Consider the following 17,587-nt stretch of genomic DNA (forward strand, 5'->3'; position numbering starts at 1 on the left):
TGGGTAAGTCACTTAGTCTTGTTCATCTCAGTTTCCTCTTCTGTCAAATGAATTAGAGAAGGAAATGGTAAACCACTTTAGTATCTTTCTTTTCTTTTTATTTAAGGCAGTGGGGTTAAGTGATCTGCCCAAGGTTACACAGCTAGGTAATAATTAAGTATCTGAGACTGGATTTGAACTCAGATCCATCTGACTCTAGGGACAGTGCTCTATCCACTGTGCCACCTAGCTTCCCCTCATTCTAGTATCTTTGCCAAGAAAATCCCAAATGGGATCATGAAGATTCAGACACAATTGAAAAATAGACGAACAACAATTCAGTTCATTGCACTGACATTCAAAATTAAGTTTTTAATAAAACATTCCATTATAAAAAGGAAGATCCATTCTTACATCTGTGAATAGTCATCAGAAGAAAGGCACAACATTAAAAAAAAACAACACAGGATGGCTACAGTTTTTCTAACATGATAAATTTATCTGGAGGGAATAAGCTATTGAAAAGATCCATTGTGTTATATTTTTAAAAAGAACTGTGTGGCTCAGCTTTTGAAACTGTTCTTGAATTCTCTTTGCTTCTCATTGCCTCAATAGAATTTATCCTATCTTTTGTAAGCTTTACTTCACTATACGATAACCCATCACATTCCCATGTACTCACTTTGCACCCACGCCACCACATTTGTCTTCGAAGCTGTTTCGATCTGTTGCTAAAAGCTGTTGCGTTATCTGATAAGCTTTCTAAATCACAGAAGAGACAGAGAGTGATTAAAAGAACCAGCAAGATTTCTTTATCAGATACACACAGGCAAGAAAACATCAATTTCTAGCTCTGCAAACTTACTTCCTCTTAATCATTAATTTAATATCATCCACAAAGTATCTATTTCAAATAAGAAAATTTCAAATGATTATGGTCTGTTTATATTTTAATTTATATTAACTATGGCATAACTTTACAAATAGGAGATAAATAAATGATTGCTAAATAAATGATTACAAATCTTTCACCACAGGTACCAACTTCAGTGAGGAAATATTATTTAAAAGTTAAATGGCTTAAGTGTTTAAGTAATTTGAAGTTTAAACAAGAAAATGAGCTATAAGCTAGCGAATGCCAGAAACTGAACTGGGCCAAACCAGTGAATTTTAGATAAACAAGTTTCTTGTTCAAACAAATGTATAAAGGACAGACTATCTACAAAATAAGAAGGAAAATCTGTGGATAAATGAAAGAAACCAACCAGGACCAACAAAACAAACATGAACAGCAGAATGGCTTGACATTGTCTTGCTGAGAAGTAACTAGTGAGCTTAAGTTATCCGAAGCCTCTGACTCCTTTAGTTAGCCAACAAAGACTATCAGAATTCTAGAAGAAAATAAGATGCTTATTCAAAAGATAACTTTTTCACTCAACTTTAATCTCCACTTTTTAGGAAGTGATCAAGTAAATACTTGAAAGAAAGCTGATTTACATTGAATAATGAAAAATAAGGGGTTAGTAAAACTGTTACTTAAACCAATGTTTAACTTAGGAAAATCTTGACACAACACTTAATCATATTAATTTATCATAATATTTAATTATATTAACTCTTAATTTTAAGTTATTAATTCCAATATTGTTAATTAAATCTAAAACATCAAAATAAGAGGAAAAAGTAACTGAACCTGATTTGTCTTGTAGCTCATCCAGTCTCTCTCCTCTTTCAATCACTTTTGTAATATTCTCTTGCATGACATCAATTACTTCATCCACCTGATTCTGTACACTAGATTAAAAAAAATGGGCTTAGAGGACAAAAAAATCATTTCTCCTTGGGAATAAAACTTTTCTACTTACTAAGTGATAAAAAGAGAATGCTCAAAACCACAATATTATCCATACTGGTAGACTCTAGGATAGAAGTGTCAAATACTAGGAAGAAGATTAAAATGTAACTGGGAAATAAATAAAATATAATCTAGAAGATATTAATTTGTGGTTTTTAGGACAATATACAGTCATAAAAATCTGTGTCTAGGGGGCAGCTAGGAGGTGCAGTGGATAGAACACAAGTCTTGTAGTCAGAAGGACCCTAGTTTGAGTATGACTTCAGATTCTTTTTATTTGCTGGTTGTCTGACCTTGGGCAAGTCATTTAACCTTTAAAAAAAAAAGGAAAGGAAAGGAAATCTATTTGCATTTGATATCACTGTTCTACAAAATTAAGTTATATACTTTGAGACATTTGGTATAGATTATTATGTACTATTTGTTACCTTCGAATCTTGTACAGTAGTGTCAAACTCAGATAGAAATGAACATATTAATATAGAAAACTTCAAATTAATATTATCTATACTCCATTATGTTTTTATTTATTTTTACATTTTTCCCAATTACATGTTGATCTGGTTCAAGCCACACTAGAGGCCCATTTCTGGGCCATTTGCTGCTGAGTTTGCTATCTTTTGTCTTAAAGGACTTTTTCCTCTGCATCTCTGGTCATTTTTTTTTCTCTTGAATTTTAATGTATTTTTTTCAATTATATGTAAAGATAGTTTTCAACATTCACATTTTTGTTGTTTTTGAGTTCCATATTTTTCTACCACTCTCCCTTCTCTCCCCCCACTCCCCATGACAACAAGTAGTATGTTTTAGGTTATATGTGTAAAATCAACATATTTACATATTAGTCATGTAGTGAAAGAAAAATCAGACCTAAAGGGGAAAAAACATGAGCAAAAGAAAAAACAAAACACGTTTTAAAAAGTGAAAACAGGATGCTTTGGTCTATATTCAGACTCCATAGTTTTTTTCCTAAATGTGGGATGGCATTTCCCATCACAAGTCTTTCAGAATTATCTTTGCTGAACTGCTGAGAAGAGCTGCATTTATCATAGTTGATCATCTCAAAATGTTGCTATTAATGTATACAATGTTCTCACTTCCCTCAGGATCAATTCATAGAAGTCTTACCATGCTTTTCTAAAGTCCAGCCACTATGATTTCTTACAGAACAATTGCACTCCATCACATTCACATACCATCACTTGTTAAGCCATTCCCCAATTGATGGACATCCCCCCAATTTCCAATTCTTTGCCACCACAAAGAGCTATGAATATTTTAGTACTTGTGGTTCTTCCCGCCCCCCCTTTTATGATCTCTTTAGCATATAGACCTAGTACTGGTATTGCTGAGTCAAAGGATAAGCACAGCTTTATTGCCCTTTGGGCATAGTTCCAAATTGCTCTTTAGAATGTCTGGATTAGTTCACAGCTAAACCAACAGTCTCCCAGTTTTATTTTCCTTTTTTTAAAAATCATCTCAGCCCATCACAGGTGTGAATGATACCTCAGAATTGTTTCAATATGCATTTTTCTAATCAATAATGATTTAGAGCACCTATATTTAGATATATGACTTGATACCTTTAATTTCTTCATCTGAAAACTGCCTGTTCATATCCTTTGGACATTTATCTGTTGGGAAATGACTTGTATTCTTATAAATCTGACTCAGTTCTCTATATATTTTAGAAATGGGTTTTTAATCAGAAACACTAGCTGTGAAAATTGTTTCCCAGCTTTCTGCATTTCTTCTAATCTTGGCTGCATTGGTTTTTATTTGTGCAAACAATTTAATGTAATCAACATTACCCATTTTGCATCTCTTTGTTTGATCATAAACTCCTCCCCTCTCTATAGATCTGACAGATAAACTATTCTATGTTCTCCTAATTAGCTTCTGGTATCATCCTTTTTTCTAAGTCCTGTACCCATTTTGAATTTATCTTGCCACAGGGTCTGGTCATTCTTCCTACCAGATTTCCCTGGTAGACCTTGTATCATTGCAAGCACCAATGTAAGTAGATTAGAGAAAGGAAATTTTTAAAGTCTAATCAGATATGAAGAACTCTATTCCTTTGTTCTATATTTACTCCTCAGTTTGCTCAGAGACTCTTGAAGATTCCTAAGAGTCAGTCAATCAACAACCACCTACTGTGTTTCAGACACTATGCTAAGTGCTGAAGATACAAAGGCAAAAACTGTCCTTGCCCTCAGGAATTTATGATCTAACAGAAGAAGCAACATGTAAACAATTACACACACACACACACACACACACACACACACACACACACACACACACACACACGAGCATATAAGGTGGATGGGAATACCCTGATCTGCACATCTTAATCACAGGACTAATAATGACTACTATGTGAACCAACAACAGCTGAGCACAAAAGCATAGGTTAACCCCCCATCCTAATCAATAACTAAGTTATGAAAGATCACAATGTAAAGTACTATACAGGTATGCAGAGGCTGTATCAAGTATAGACTTGGATCAATATTTCTCAACTAAAGATTTAAAAATACCTAACTTATGAAATATTTCTTATAACAGCTCCATCTAAATTTATTTAAATAAGCTGTTGACTTTTCACCACTATTTTTTAAGAGAAGATAAAGAAGAGATGCAATATTGGAATAGAGTATAGGATAAAGGATAAAGGATGCAGCTTTTCTCAGCAGTTTAGCAAAGACAGTACTCCCTGACAGAACACTAAAAAGCAGTTGAGGGGAAGATGAACCTACTTAGCTCTTGGAATGGGATCCAACTCATCCCAATAAAAGAAACTGTAAAGAAGGTAACAAATACATACAAATTGAAACAGTTTGATCAGAATTTTTATAGCAACCTTTGCTTAGCAGACTTGGAAGTCACCTTATAATACTCATGGATCACATAGAGAATTGGCAATGATGCTTAAGATGCAGAAATTGCAAGGGGGAAGGAACTGTTTAAATAAATACACAGGAAAAAACCCACAGATTATTTATTATTATTATTCATTATTAATTATTCCCCTCTAGTTCTATGATTTCACTGGTATGGTTTCCTAGAGAGGAACTCCCCCAACCAATACAAAATGGTCATCATTTCTTCTTACAGAGTTTTCTGAGGCACAAAGGTTAAATGACTTAGGGCCACATCATCAAAATGATGTATTATGAGATTTGAACTTAGGTCTTCTTGATTCCAAGGCAATTGAAACATTCATTATTCTCCACTGCCTTTCAAGATAATACAATTTTAAAGACATCTACAACAGAGTGGACAAATCTAAAACAATCAAAAAGATCATGGGGGGGCGGGCAGAGCTAGGTGGTGCAGTGGATAGAGGACTGCCCCTGGAGTCAGGAGGACCTGAGTTCAAATCGGACCTCAGAAACTTAATTACCTAGCTGTGTGATCTTGGGCAAATCATTTAACTCCACTGTCTTCCTAAAACTTGAAAAAAAAAAACATCATGGAAAAGACTATTATCTCTTCACTCCTAAACCCCAGCCAAAATAAAGCAACCAAAAAAAAAAAAGTGATCAAATAATCTACTGGCCACCTTTCTCATCTCTATAAACTTTTAAGAATCATAGATTTAGGAAAAGAGAATAGGCATACTTTTGTGCAGAATATTCCATAGTAGACTACATTTGCACAGTTACACACATGGGAGGGGGGCAGGGGGTACAATACTGAGAATATAAGATCCCAATGACTAATTTGTCAACTATTGAAAAGCATTTGACTTGATAGAACAAAATGTAGCGATAAAGGCTACCTTTCCAAATGAATTAACTTTAATCTTAAGCAATATACAAAATTCCATAATACATAAGACCATAAAAACTGAGTCAAATCAAGTGAGTCACTAAATAATAACAGCTAGCATTTATATTAAGTTTTCAAATTTATAAAGGGTTTTAAAAAAGGACATTCATTCATTTGATCCTCACAACTCTATGCTATGCTATTTTTACTCTCATTTACAGATGGAAAAACAAAGGAAAAATCTAGTATTTGTGCTTTACAGTTTATTTAACTTTATGATGTTCATTACCATCTCCCAAGCAAACTTATTTGAGGCCAATAGACTATTTCTCTTTTTATTTTCTTCTGGGTATATCTGGCAAGTTTCAAACTGGGTAAAGAGTATTCTTGCCGACCATAAGATCCACTAAAACTGATCTAAGAAATGACTCTAACATTTCCACGGCAAAGACTGAAGTAGTTCTGGTTTTAATCATTTCTGGACAGTCAAGACTCAATCACTCATGCCAACAATGGCATAGATAATCCACCATGGGGAAAAGATCTAAGAAGGATGTTGAAAACTTTCTGGCATGCCAATTTTGCCTCATCTATGCTAGAAGGAAAAGTTCTCTGAAAAGAGAGAATAACTGGAAGGCAATCTGTCCCACTACCTTAAAACAAGCCTCCCCACCTAGAAGATGAGACCAGATCTACCCAGCCAGTGACTGAAGCTGCACCCTTACTCCTGCAATTTTCTCAAATGCTCAAAAAAGGGAATACCTTGAACACTTTGGACACCTTGAAACATGACCCAAAGACATCTCAAACTCAACATAGGTGAAACCAAAGGCATTATCTTTTTCCCCAAAACCCAACTCTCTTTTGAGTATCTGTACTACATCAATCCTTTCATTCACCCAGGTTTACTTCTGAATTCCTCAAGTCTAGCTGTTCAGTTGTTTTGATTCTAGATCTTTAGCTTTCCCATTCATGTATTTCTCTCCATTCACATGACCATTACCCTAGTTCAGGTTCTCCTTACCATGACTTATGGCAAAAGCTTCTTCCATGGACCTGCAGATTCAATCAATTTTATTTCCTTAGAGCTGCCCAAGAGTCGTCCTAATGCACAGACTAGGTCATCTTCTTACTCAAAAACTTCCAAAGTCCTTGTTGACTATAAATCACAAACTCTTTTTGCTTGGCATATAAAGCCTGCCACAATCTGACTCCAGTCTACTTCCAGATATCACTCTCCTACTCACAACTTATTATCACTGATGTCTACTTATCCTACACAAGTATTTGTTATCTCTTCCAAAACAATAGAAGTTTCTTGAGGGTGGGAAATGTTTTCATCTCAGGAAACCCAGAATCTAGCACTGTGCTTGGCCCATGTAGGTGCTTAAAAAAATGCTTGTACAGTAATGAATGATGAAAACTTGGCATGATACTTCTGAAAAGAGATTCTTCCCAATCTCAACCCAGAGCTACAACAAGTAATTCTGGAATTGAACCAAGCACCACAAAACTGAGCAGCAGGGGAAATCTTGGGTTTACCATTGTTCAAGAGGTTGCCACTGAGGGGAAGAAGCAGGACAGGGAAAGACTGAAAGATTAAGAGGGAGTTAAGGAGCACAGTGAACAAGGGTGGGGAACTGGATTTAGCTTTACATTAGCCTTCCTTGTAAACTTCTTATTGACCTCAGTCAACTCTAAACCAGTAAGCTGTAAAATAACTGCCTATCTCCAGTCATAGAAATTTTCTACATTAAGTAGAGAGAATTCCATCGATCAATCAATAAATCTAATCTGTTGCCAAGACCTATTGATTTCACCTTTGTATCATTTCTCAAATATGCCCTCTTCTCATTCATCCACTAAAATGATTTTCCTTTTAAAGGTCAAGTCTTATATCACCCATGCAATTAATTTGACTGGCTCTGTTATCACCCCTAGGATCAAATATGGTATCATTCTGACCTCAAATGAGGTCAAACATGAGATCAATTTTGTGCTTCTGTTTCGGGGCCACAGAATTTGACTCTCCTGGTCAACTTCTTGGCAATGAGCCTTTCCATACTTAGTTAGACTGATCTTCAGAAAAAAAATATTTTTTACCAGGTCTATACTTGAAAATTTCCAGCTTGTTAGATCCTGGAACAGCCTTCAAGAACTAGGGTAGTCATTATGAGACTACAAAGGTATCATAATAGTTAGTACCTTTGTAAAATTATCAATAGAAAAAACCTAATATTATCTTAAAGAATAAAGGTTTTCTAAATAGCAATAGTTTATATTCATCAGAATAAAAACCTTAAGAGAATAATAAATGTTGTTGTTCAGTCATTTCAGTTGTGTCTGACTTTTTGCAACCTCATTTGGGATTTTTCTTGGCAAAAACGCTTCCCAAAAATACTGACCACTTCCTTCTCCAGCTCATTTGACAGAAGAGGAAACCGAGGTAAACAAGGTTAAGTGACTTGTTCCGGGTCATATAGCTAGTAAATGTCTGAGGCCAGATTTGAACTCAGGAAGATGAATATTCCTGATTCTAGACACAGTCCTCTATAAACTAGACCACCTAGCTGCCCCAACAATGATTTAACAATAGTATGTTAAGTATGATATTTCCTTGGTACAAAAGGCCATTTCATAGAGTAATGTATCATCAGGCTAATTTTTCTCAGTGGGTTCTACTGCCAGAGCAGGATTATTATTCAGAGTAAAAAAAAAAAAAGAAAAAAGAAAATTGGCATCTCCAGGGGCACAGAGAAGCCCTTATTTTCTTGAATGTATCATTGTTCCATAAGTCATAGTCAAATAGGAAACATCATATATTCCAAGAAACTTTCTTAGGATGAAAGAGTTATAATGAGAAGGAAGCGATACTGTGCAAACCTCTCATTACAGAGATGAGGAAACTGAAGTCACACAGGCTAAAGGTTTGACCATGGTCATATGGGTAGTGTTAATGGGGGGATTTGAACTTAGGTCCTTTCACTCTAGAGCCAGTGTTTTTTCCACTGTAACATAGTGCCCTCTCAATGTAGACTGCTATTCCTTGCTGGCTGAAGCAATCAATATAGTAATTTCACCAATTTTATCCAATTTATCTTTAATTAGGCACTAACTGGCAAAATGCTACTTTAGTATTATAAGGTAGTAATAATAATCAAACTTCCTTTCATTTTTATCAAAATAGCCTATTTTTCTCTTTAGTACAATATATTCCTTTAAAAAGGAAATAAAAACCCCTATAACATTCAAACAATGCTTAACTTCTCCAAATAGCATTATCTTGGAATAGCAATCAATAAGCATTTATAAAAACTTAATCTAGACATAGAAAGGCTACATAAGGGGAATAGGAGAGGAAGGAAAATAAGCATTTAAATGGTGCCTAGTGTCCACCAGGGATTGTACTAAACATTTTATAAGAATTATCTCATTTCAGCCTACCTTAAGAGGTAGATGCTGTTATTATCCTCATTTTACAGTTGAGGAAACTGAGGCAAATATGGGTCAAGTGATTTGCTCAGGGTCACACTGCTAGTAAGTTTCTGAAGCCTGATTTGACCTCAGGTCTTCCTGTTGCCAGACCAACCACTCTATCCACTGAGCCACTTAACCGCCTTATGAACTCCACAGATTCAGGTGGTCAAAAAGGGAGAAGCAATGTAAAATGTAGGTAAGGACAATTCTCATTAGACAACTAGATGACAAATTAATAGCTAAAATACTGGTTGCTAAAATATCAAACATATTAAGATGTATAAGGTTTGATCTTTGTGGGTCCTCTTAGGCAGAAATTTGGTAAACATGACATGTCTTCATTCAAGTATTGATAAAAATGTTAAAACACCACCACAAAGCCAAAAATGCAGGTTGTTCCCTGGGACACGCCAGTGGAAGAGCCCCTCCAAAGAGACATCAAATTCCCTAATGATTACTCTTCAGGTTTGGAAATTCAACCAATTCCAAATACTTTTTCTATAAGAACAGCACAGGAGACTTCATCAAATATATTGCTAAAAATCTATGTATCTTTTATCCTTTGCTTTTTGAATCAATAGGCTCTTTATGAATATTGTTTACTTTTTAAAATGGTCACTAGCACTTTAATTTCATATTTAGATATTTCACCAGACCAAGCAATCTCATTGGTCTACAGCTGAAAGAGGCTAAATAAGAGGCAACATATTGTTATGAACGGGTATTGGTAAACAAACTTGGTCCCAGTCTCATATTTTTTCCTGGGATCAAGTTTGGTTACCCTTTCATAATAATATGTTGCTTCTTGTTTTGTCCCCTCCCCTTCAGTGTTAATATAAGTTCCTCCCTATTTTTTTTTTAAAGAGACCTGTTTAATTCAAGTGTGTCTTCCTTTCCATTTGTTCAGATCTGTAGTCACTAACAGAAAATTACTTCTCTTTCAAGTGTATTACTTTCCTTACTAAAACATAAAAAAAACTCATGGGAGTCTGTCCCATTATTTAAAAAGAAAAACAACCAAAGAGATAAAGTTTATACTGAATTTTAATATGATTTATCAAATCCAGAATTCTAAAGATTACCAGAAGTTTTTAAAGAAGTAATGAATATGAAACTTTAAAATATAAACAACAATTTTTAAATTCCTTACACTGTTGGTGAAATTTTAATTATCATGAGGTTACTAATGAAACATTATTTCCAACCATTACACTGGTTAATGGGGATCAAAGAGTTCTAAGGTATTAAGATTCATTGAGAATGTGTAGTATAAGAGCTAAAATATCACTGAGAAAATTCCAATAAAGTAAATACATTGGAACAAAAGAATCATTTATCTACAGTGGAAAAAAAGTCTACTACATATGTATCTTTTAAATTACAAAGAGTATCTGGAAACAACAATAGATAAAATCATTTCAACTATAAAGTAGGCCTGTTGATTATAAAAGCCAAGTTAGCTATAATTTTATAATATTTTCTTTTGGCACAAAATACCCTTTTTTTCCTCCCTTTTCTGTAAATTGTGTACTTTTGCTCTCAGGAAGATGTTATCTGAAAATCAGCCTAATTTAAGTGACTCAGGTAATCTTTGAGTCTAATGCCTTTATGTTTAAATTCAGAAACTGGAAAAATTTAGACTTAGTAGTTATACTAACTTCTTGATTTGGTAAAAACCACCTCATAAAGATAGCAGCTTTTTTCCAGTTAGTCAACTGCTTAGTAAAAGTCTAGGCAAATGTAAACTGCTAAAATGAATAAATAGTTTTTATTCCACAACACAAATAATAAAAAAAAATCACATAATTAGTTTCATTGGAAAATGTTGTGTGTAATTTAGGTATTGATGCAATTGCTGTGAGATATAAGGTAGTTTTTCACTGAAGATAAAAGGGCAATATAAGCTAATACTTTTAAACACTACAACTATAATGGAAAGGGGTTTGAGATTTTCATAGGAGGATGTATTTAGTTAGTGTATCCTGAGAGCAAATTGTAATTTATACATCTAGGAAAAAGATAAAATGCATGGATATTGCTGACTACATAATTAGTCATAATTTTGCTTAAAGAAAGAACATACTATTTTAGTAGTTGAATATCTCCTTAGGATCATAAGACTCTCCTATGAATGGAGCAAAAGACAACACTCAAAAAAGCATTTATTAAAAATTATACACTTCCTAAAAGCTAGACCCTGGCCTTGGTGCTAGAGCTACAAAAAAAATAGGGAACCCCCCCCAAAACCACAGTCCCTATTGAATTCCAAGGAAGTTAGGTTATAATGGAGATATGAGAAGACAAAAACCTAGAAGGGACATATACTATGGTCAAAATTGTTGAGATTATGAAGAGAGTTTCCAGTGTTTTCATTTGGGGATGGGTCCATGGTATTGTCCAAAACATAAGACTATTAACTCAACCCTGTGTTCAATAAACTGGAAAATAGAAATTACTCCAGAAAGAAGTCACTACTTCATTTTTTAAAAAGCCCCCAAAATGCTGGAAAAAAACTAGAAAGTAGTATGGCAGAAATTAAGCTTAGACAACATCATATGCTATATTCCCAATAAATGTAAAAATGGCTATGTCACCTTAATATTAAAGATCATACCAGAAAACCATTTAGAAAAAAAGCGGACCATATATTTTTCATGGCTATGAGTAGGAAGTCTCTTCTTAAACAAACAAAGGATGAAGGCAATGTTGAAAAATATTTCTAACTCTGATTAAATGAAACTGCAAAGCTTCTGCAGAATCAAAATGAATGCATCTAGGCTAAGAAGGAAAACAGTCAAATAAGAAAAACATCTTTGTATCAAAATTCTCGGATAAAGAATTGGTATACAAGATACACAAGACAACACACACAAATATACATAGATGTGTGAGTGACCCTAAGACTGTTTACAACATATACTAATATCCATATGTATAACCAAAGGTCATATCTCAAGAGAAAAGTAGTATTCTCAAAATAAGAAATGCAAAATATTAACAACTATATGGATGAATATTTCAATTCACTGCTAATAATAAAAGAAACACAAATCAAAACAAATACAGAGGGTTTTAACCTTGTACCCAGCAAATTGTCAGTTAACAATAGTTGGGAATAGTTAGTACTTAAGAATATGTAGAAAGATGGGCACACTAGTGAATTGTTGGCGAGCTATGAACTAATTCAACTATTTTAGAAAGTAATTTGGAATTATGCAAATAAAATTGTTAAAATTGTCATATTCTTTCCCCCAGAGATTTCACTATTAGCCTTTTACCTAAAAGAGATCATTTGACAAGAAGAAAACTCCCATGGACATACACCAAAATATTTACAGCAGCACTTTTTTATGGTCATAGAGAATCAGAAATAAAAGAGATGCTCATCAGTTGGGAATGGCTAAACAAACACACACTGCATGAATGTAACAGAATATTACTTCACTGTAAGAAATTATGAATAAAATGAATACAGAGAATTATAGAAAGACTTACATGTTCTGATAGAGTGAAGTAAGCAGAGTTAAGAAAGTGATATTACACAATATATACAATATTGCACAAAACAATATGCAGTACACAATAACTTCCACAATGTAAATGTAAAGAACAACTACAAAACAATCAAAAGTGAATACTGCAAAGTAAGAAAGAACAAGTTTGGCCCCAAAGAAGTGATATGAGAACATAACCTACCCTACATCCTTTAAAGAGGTTAGAGGTCCAGGAAGGTATATTGCATATATATTCTGATTACTTATATGAATTAGTCAATTTTACTGATTTTTTTTCCTCTTTTTTTTTGTGATATAGGACAGTTTTCTGGGAACAAGAAGGGCAAAGTTGTACTGAAGTAAAAAAAAGATATCAATTAAAATTATTTTTAAGAAAGAAACAGGGACAGTTAAGTGGTGCCATGGATAGAGTACCAGCCCTGGAGTAAGGAGGATATGAGTTCAGATCTTTACTCAGACACTTGGCACTGGCTGTGTGACCTTGGGCAAGTCACTTAACTCCACTGCCTTGTCAAAAAAAAACCCCTAAAATACTGTTTAAAAGTAGACTTTTAATATGTTTGTCTGAAAAAAAAATCATTTGTTTAACCTAGTGATCTCAAAAAAAAAAAAATCACCTGGAATTTAATTATTTCAACTCTGGTAAAACGATAATCAGATATAACTTTATGAAAGTACAACTGATTAGGTTCTTTGATTTGTAAATCAACATGGATGCATCATAAGCAAATCTTCACCATCTCATGGATGAGTACTGCAAGAACTTACTGTCTAATTTTGTCATTCCGGGGTCCAAATTTTGGTCCAGATGGTCCCCTTCTGAAATCCAAGTAAAGAGCAGACATTAACAATGATTATTATTTTAAAATATAAAGTCTATTTTAAGTATAGCTAAATCATTTCTTGCAGTGAAATATATTTTACTGGTACATCTGGAGTTGTACACACTTAAAATTTATTCTTGTACTTCATTCATATTCATTGCTAAACCAATCTTACACATTTCATATTAATGTTATCATTTCTAGGGAATCAAATGCACATAATTATCATTAATTATTCACTACTGCTTCTAGTAAATGGATTTCGAAGCATCACAAGGAATAAATCAGAAAATCAGTAATTGAAAAAAGATAACAAATCATTAAAAAAGCTGATCAACAAAAAATATACCCAAGGGAAAGGAAAATTCACCACCCATTTTTTTTTTTCAGTCAGAAATACAGGTTGGCAGGATTGTATGAAGAAATAATTCCTTCCAAAGATTAAAAATTTCAAAATATGTTATACTTGATTACTAGTTAGCATGAAATTTACATAACAGCTTGGGAGTCATAAAGATGGCCACACTTTGTTATCTCTTTAATATTCTCAAAATGTATATTATCTTAACTATTAACATTTTTTCTGGGTATTACAATTAAATCTGGCAAATTTTAGTGAATATGTGGAATAGGAAAGGTACTAGAGGGCTTAAAATACAGCCAAAAAGCTCACTTTCATATACCAACATGATTTGTACTATAAGGAAAAATATCAGAAATAGCTTAGCAATGTTCATTGTAGATACCTATATAACCTCAAAAACTCTCTTCTGTATCCATTTTCCTTCAGATTTAAAGATATTTTTATATTATGTTATTTTTAAATATTAATATATATTTTCTTTAAAACTCCCACTAAAGTTTTTCTGAACCATACATTCATCCTCAATACAGACTTTCAAAAGACAATAGAGTAAGAGTTGCAAGAGAACAAAGATCTTCTTTTCTCTTTCCAAAATAACCAAAGTAACAATGAAAACTAAAACTGCTAAAATTCCAAATAAGAGTATCTGAATTTTCCCCAAAATTAATAAATCAAAAAGTTCCAAAATAATACAAATCAGTTACTCATTAATTGGAATACAGATTTTAAAGCCCTAGAAACAATGAATATATAAAAAAAGGAAAGAAAACACAACCTCAAAATCCTCAAATGGATATCATATTTAAGGAAGAATTAACATTGGCTGAAAATCAGTGTGTAGCAATTTTAAAAAATCTTGGGAGAAATTGATGCTAGTATCAAATGGTTCTAAAGAACAGAAGGAAATAATTTTAAAGGTTACTAATATGAATAATAGAATAGAAAATTTGAAAGTATTAATAGAAAAATTCATGAATTGCAAAATACTGACCATAAAAACTACATGTTTGAACATAAGGCTACCCCTCAAAAGTGGGCAAATGAAAAGTACAATGGGGAAAAAAGTTCCTGAAAGGAAGATTAGCAAAGCTAAAAACTACCACCAGACTAAAATTAAACATCAGTTTGCCAATTTCCCCAAGAATGGGATGGAATTAGTTTCATCTCTATAGCAAGAGACTTACAGGAAAAAATCCTCTTCTTCATCTGAATCTTCTTCCAAAAGATTTCTCTGAAAAATGAAGCATTTTATAAAATAACTTTTGAGATATAATACAATTACCTTTCTAGAAAACACAACTTTAATCTTTAGCCTTCAAACTTTAATAGGTCATATATCATAGATGAATCCAAAATTTAAACAAATTCTCCTGTAACTCCCTACGTTGAACTTTTAAAAAAATTGACCTTTATAAGAAAACAGGCTTTAAAACATTTCTTTGCCAGTAAGATTAATTTCTAAGTGCTTGTTTGATTTCTATTGTCAATTTTAATTCAAATGCAAATGTCATTTCTGAAGACTTCATAGAAAACCCTTCTCTCTTATCTTCTAACTAACATCCTAGGTTTGATTATGCTCCAGGAAAATAATTTTTTTTCACTTTTTTAGAACTCCTTTAGGAATTCGCCTTCAGAACCTGAAATGTATCTTTTAGAAAGAGCTCCTTAATGGTAGAAAATTTTCTCCCTTGAAGGTTTATTTGGTATTTAGAAATAGTCAAGTCTTCTGATATAAAAATCCAGTGAAAATGATGTATTCACAAGTTGTACTTTTTTTCCTTTTCTTTTTTTTAATCTCAAAGCAAGACCATAAAAATCATAAATCTAGCTTTTTTAGTACCCTAATCTTGAAAAGACAATATTCCAAGGGAAGAGGTTCACATGTATTCTAAAGTGTGGGAGGAAGCAGTATTAGAATAAGTATATAGCCTCAAAAGATAACCACTTGAAAGGAAAACACTCTTTTACATATAGGTTTCTGGTACATTTGATTAAAGGAAAATAAGACATACTTCTAAGTCACACTTCAAACAAGGAAGTGATTTTATTAAAAAAGGAATCCGTTAGACTATTTTTGTGGAATGTTGTATATTGTATATTAAATGACAATTTAATGGTTGGGTGACTTAAAAGTTTACAGCTGGACCTAATCAAGACTATGTCACCTTGGACAAGTCACTAAACTTCCCTGTGATTTTTTTTCTTTTGCTAACAAGACAACTAAAAGTAATAAGTAAGCTTCTTTATAATTTACAAAGCACTGTCCTGACAACAATTCCAAGATAAATAACAATGCAAATATTATTATGCCCTTGGACAGGTGAGGAAACAACTCAGAAAATAAGTGAGGTATCCATGATCACATAGCTGATAAACAGTGGAATAAGGATTTGAACCCAGGTCTTCTGACTGCAAGTCCCTTTTCTGTACTTGTCAATGCCAACAATATATCATGTTCCCGTGGGTGTTTGCTAGATCCTGGCAATCTATAAGGAGGATTCAAGAATTTATTATTAAATCTGCCCATCTGCAGCTTCAGAAGAGAAGACAGGGTCTGATCTGCACTGCGTTACATGAAAATATTAAATATTCAGAAGAAGAATTTTTTTTATTTTCTATCTGGCACAAAACAATTGCTGTAGGAAAGATTTGTCTCCTCAACTTTTGGCACAATAAATTAGCAGACACTTGAGAAAGGTCAAATAATTGCTGTTGTTGTCTGACATGGAATCCTAGCATTTTGGATCCAGATAAGACCTTTAGGATCATGTGATCTAACCCCTACATTTTACTGAAAAGGAGATTGTGGCCTCCACAAGTTAAGAAAAATGTCAAGGTTCCAGAGGCAGGGAACTCTCTGCTATACCATATTGTCCTAAGATGTAGACCAGATGTTAGGTAAGTTCTGATAAGGAATTAGCTAGTAGTAGTATATATGAAGATTACATTTTTGGGGAATATAATGAGTCAATTAACAGATATTAAAAACCATACATTAATAGCAATCTAAACTCAGTTAAGATTCTTTATACAATAGAGGTTCAAAATGCAAATGAGTATAAAGTTTATTATCTAGGCAATGTCTTAGTAGCAATGTTGTGAAGCTGAAATTAAATATTTCTTAAATAATTTCTTGAGGGCAGCTAGGTAGTGCAGTGGAGTCCTGGAGTCAGGAGGACCTGAGTTCAAATCCCACCCCAGACACTAACTACCTAGCTGTGTGACATTGGGCAAGTCACTTCACCCCCATTGCCTTATAAAAACCAAACCAAAAATAAAAAAGAAAGGAAGAAAGAATTTCTAACAGCAGAATCAACTTGAGCTTAATATGAAAAAAAAAACCCAGTATTTTCCCTGGAAAATCAATTGGCAATTAGGAGTTCTTAGCATGGAAAAGGTTAAAAAAAATTCTTGGAAAACAAAATGAAAATAAGTACAAATTACCAATTCTAGAAAATACTACTCTGATATGTAATAGATCTTCATCAAGATAGTCATCGTTTATTCAAAAGGTCATATGTAAATTCAAAAAAGTCTCATCACAAAAGCATTTTGCTGATTTGTTGAATAATGAGAGAGAAACACTAATTATCTTGTTTATTATGTTAATTAAATAACTCCCGTGGTTGGAGCTTAACAAAAAGGAAAAACTCTACGTAGTTAAGTCCTTCCATAAGGAAGCAGAGTCAATAGTTTTAAATGAAGTTAATTTCCAGACCAATGGAGCCACTTATTTAGAGCTTAAAAGAATATTAATCACATTAATCACTCAAGAGTCAAAGGGAGGTCAAATTTTATA

The 17,587-nt window shown here is 33.2% G+C and overlaps 1 protein-coding gene across 2 annotated transcripts in view; it reads right to left on the minus strand.

Annotated features, from left to right (window-relative positions):
• VAMP4 (vesicle associated membrane protein 4) overlaps positions 1–17,587 on the minus strand; it is a 57,822-nt gene that overhangs the window by 14,352 nt on the left and 25,883 nt on the right. For both annotated transcript variants that reach the window (XM_074222015.1, XM_074222013.1), the window contains 4 exons: positions 14,973–15,019; positions 13,369–13,419; positions 1,673–1,773; positions 662–741 (listed from right to left, as the gene is read on the minus strand). In XM_074222015.1, coding sequence (XP_074078116.1) covers positions 662–741; positions 1,673–1,773; positions 13,369–13,419; positions 14,973–15,019 — 279 coding nt within the window. The remainder of the gene's footprint in view (positions 1–661; positions 742–1,672; positions 1,774–13,368; positions 13,420–14,972; positions 15,020–17,587) is intronic.

This window comes from Macrotis lagotis, chromosome 2 (assembly GCF_037893015.1).
Source record: "Macrotis lagotis isolate mMagLag1 chromosome 2, bilby.v1.9.chrom.fasta, whole genome shotgun sequence".
In the NCBI taxonomy this organism is placed as follows: domain Eukaryota; kingdom Metazoa; phylum Chordata; class Mammalia; order Peramelemorphia; family Peramelidae; genus Macrotis; species Macrotis lagotis.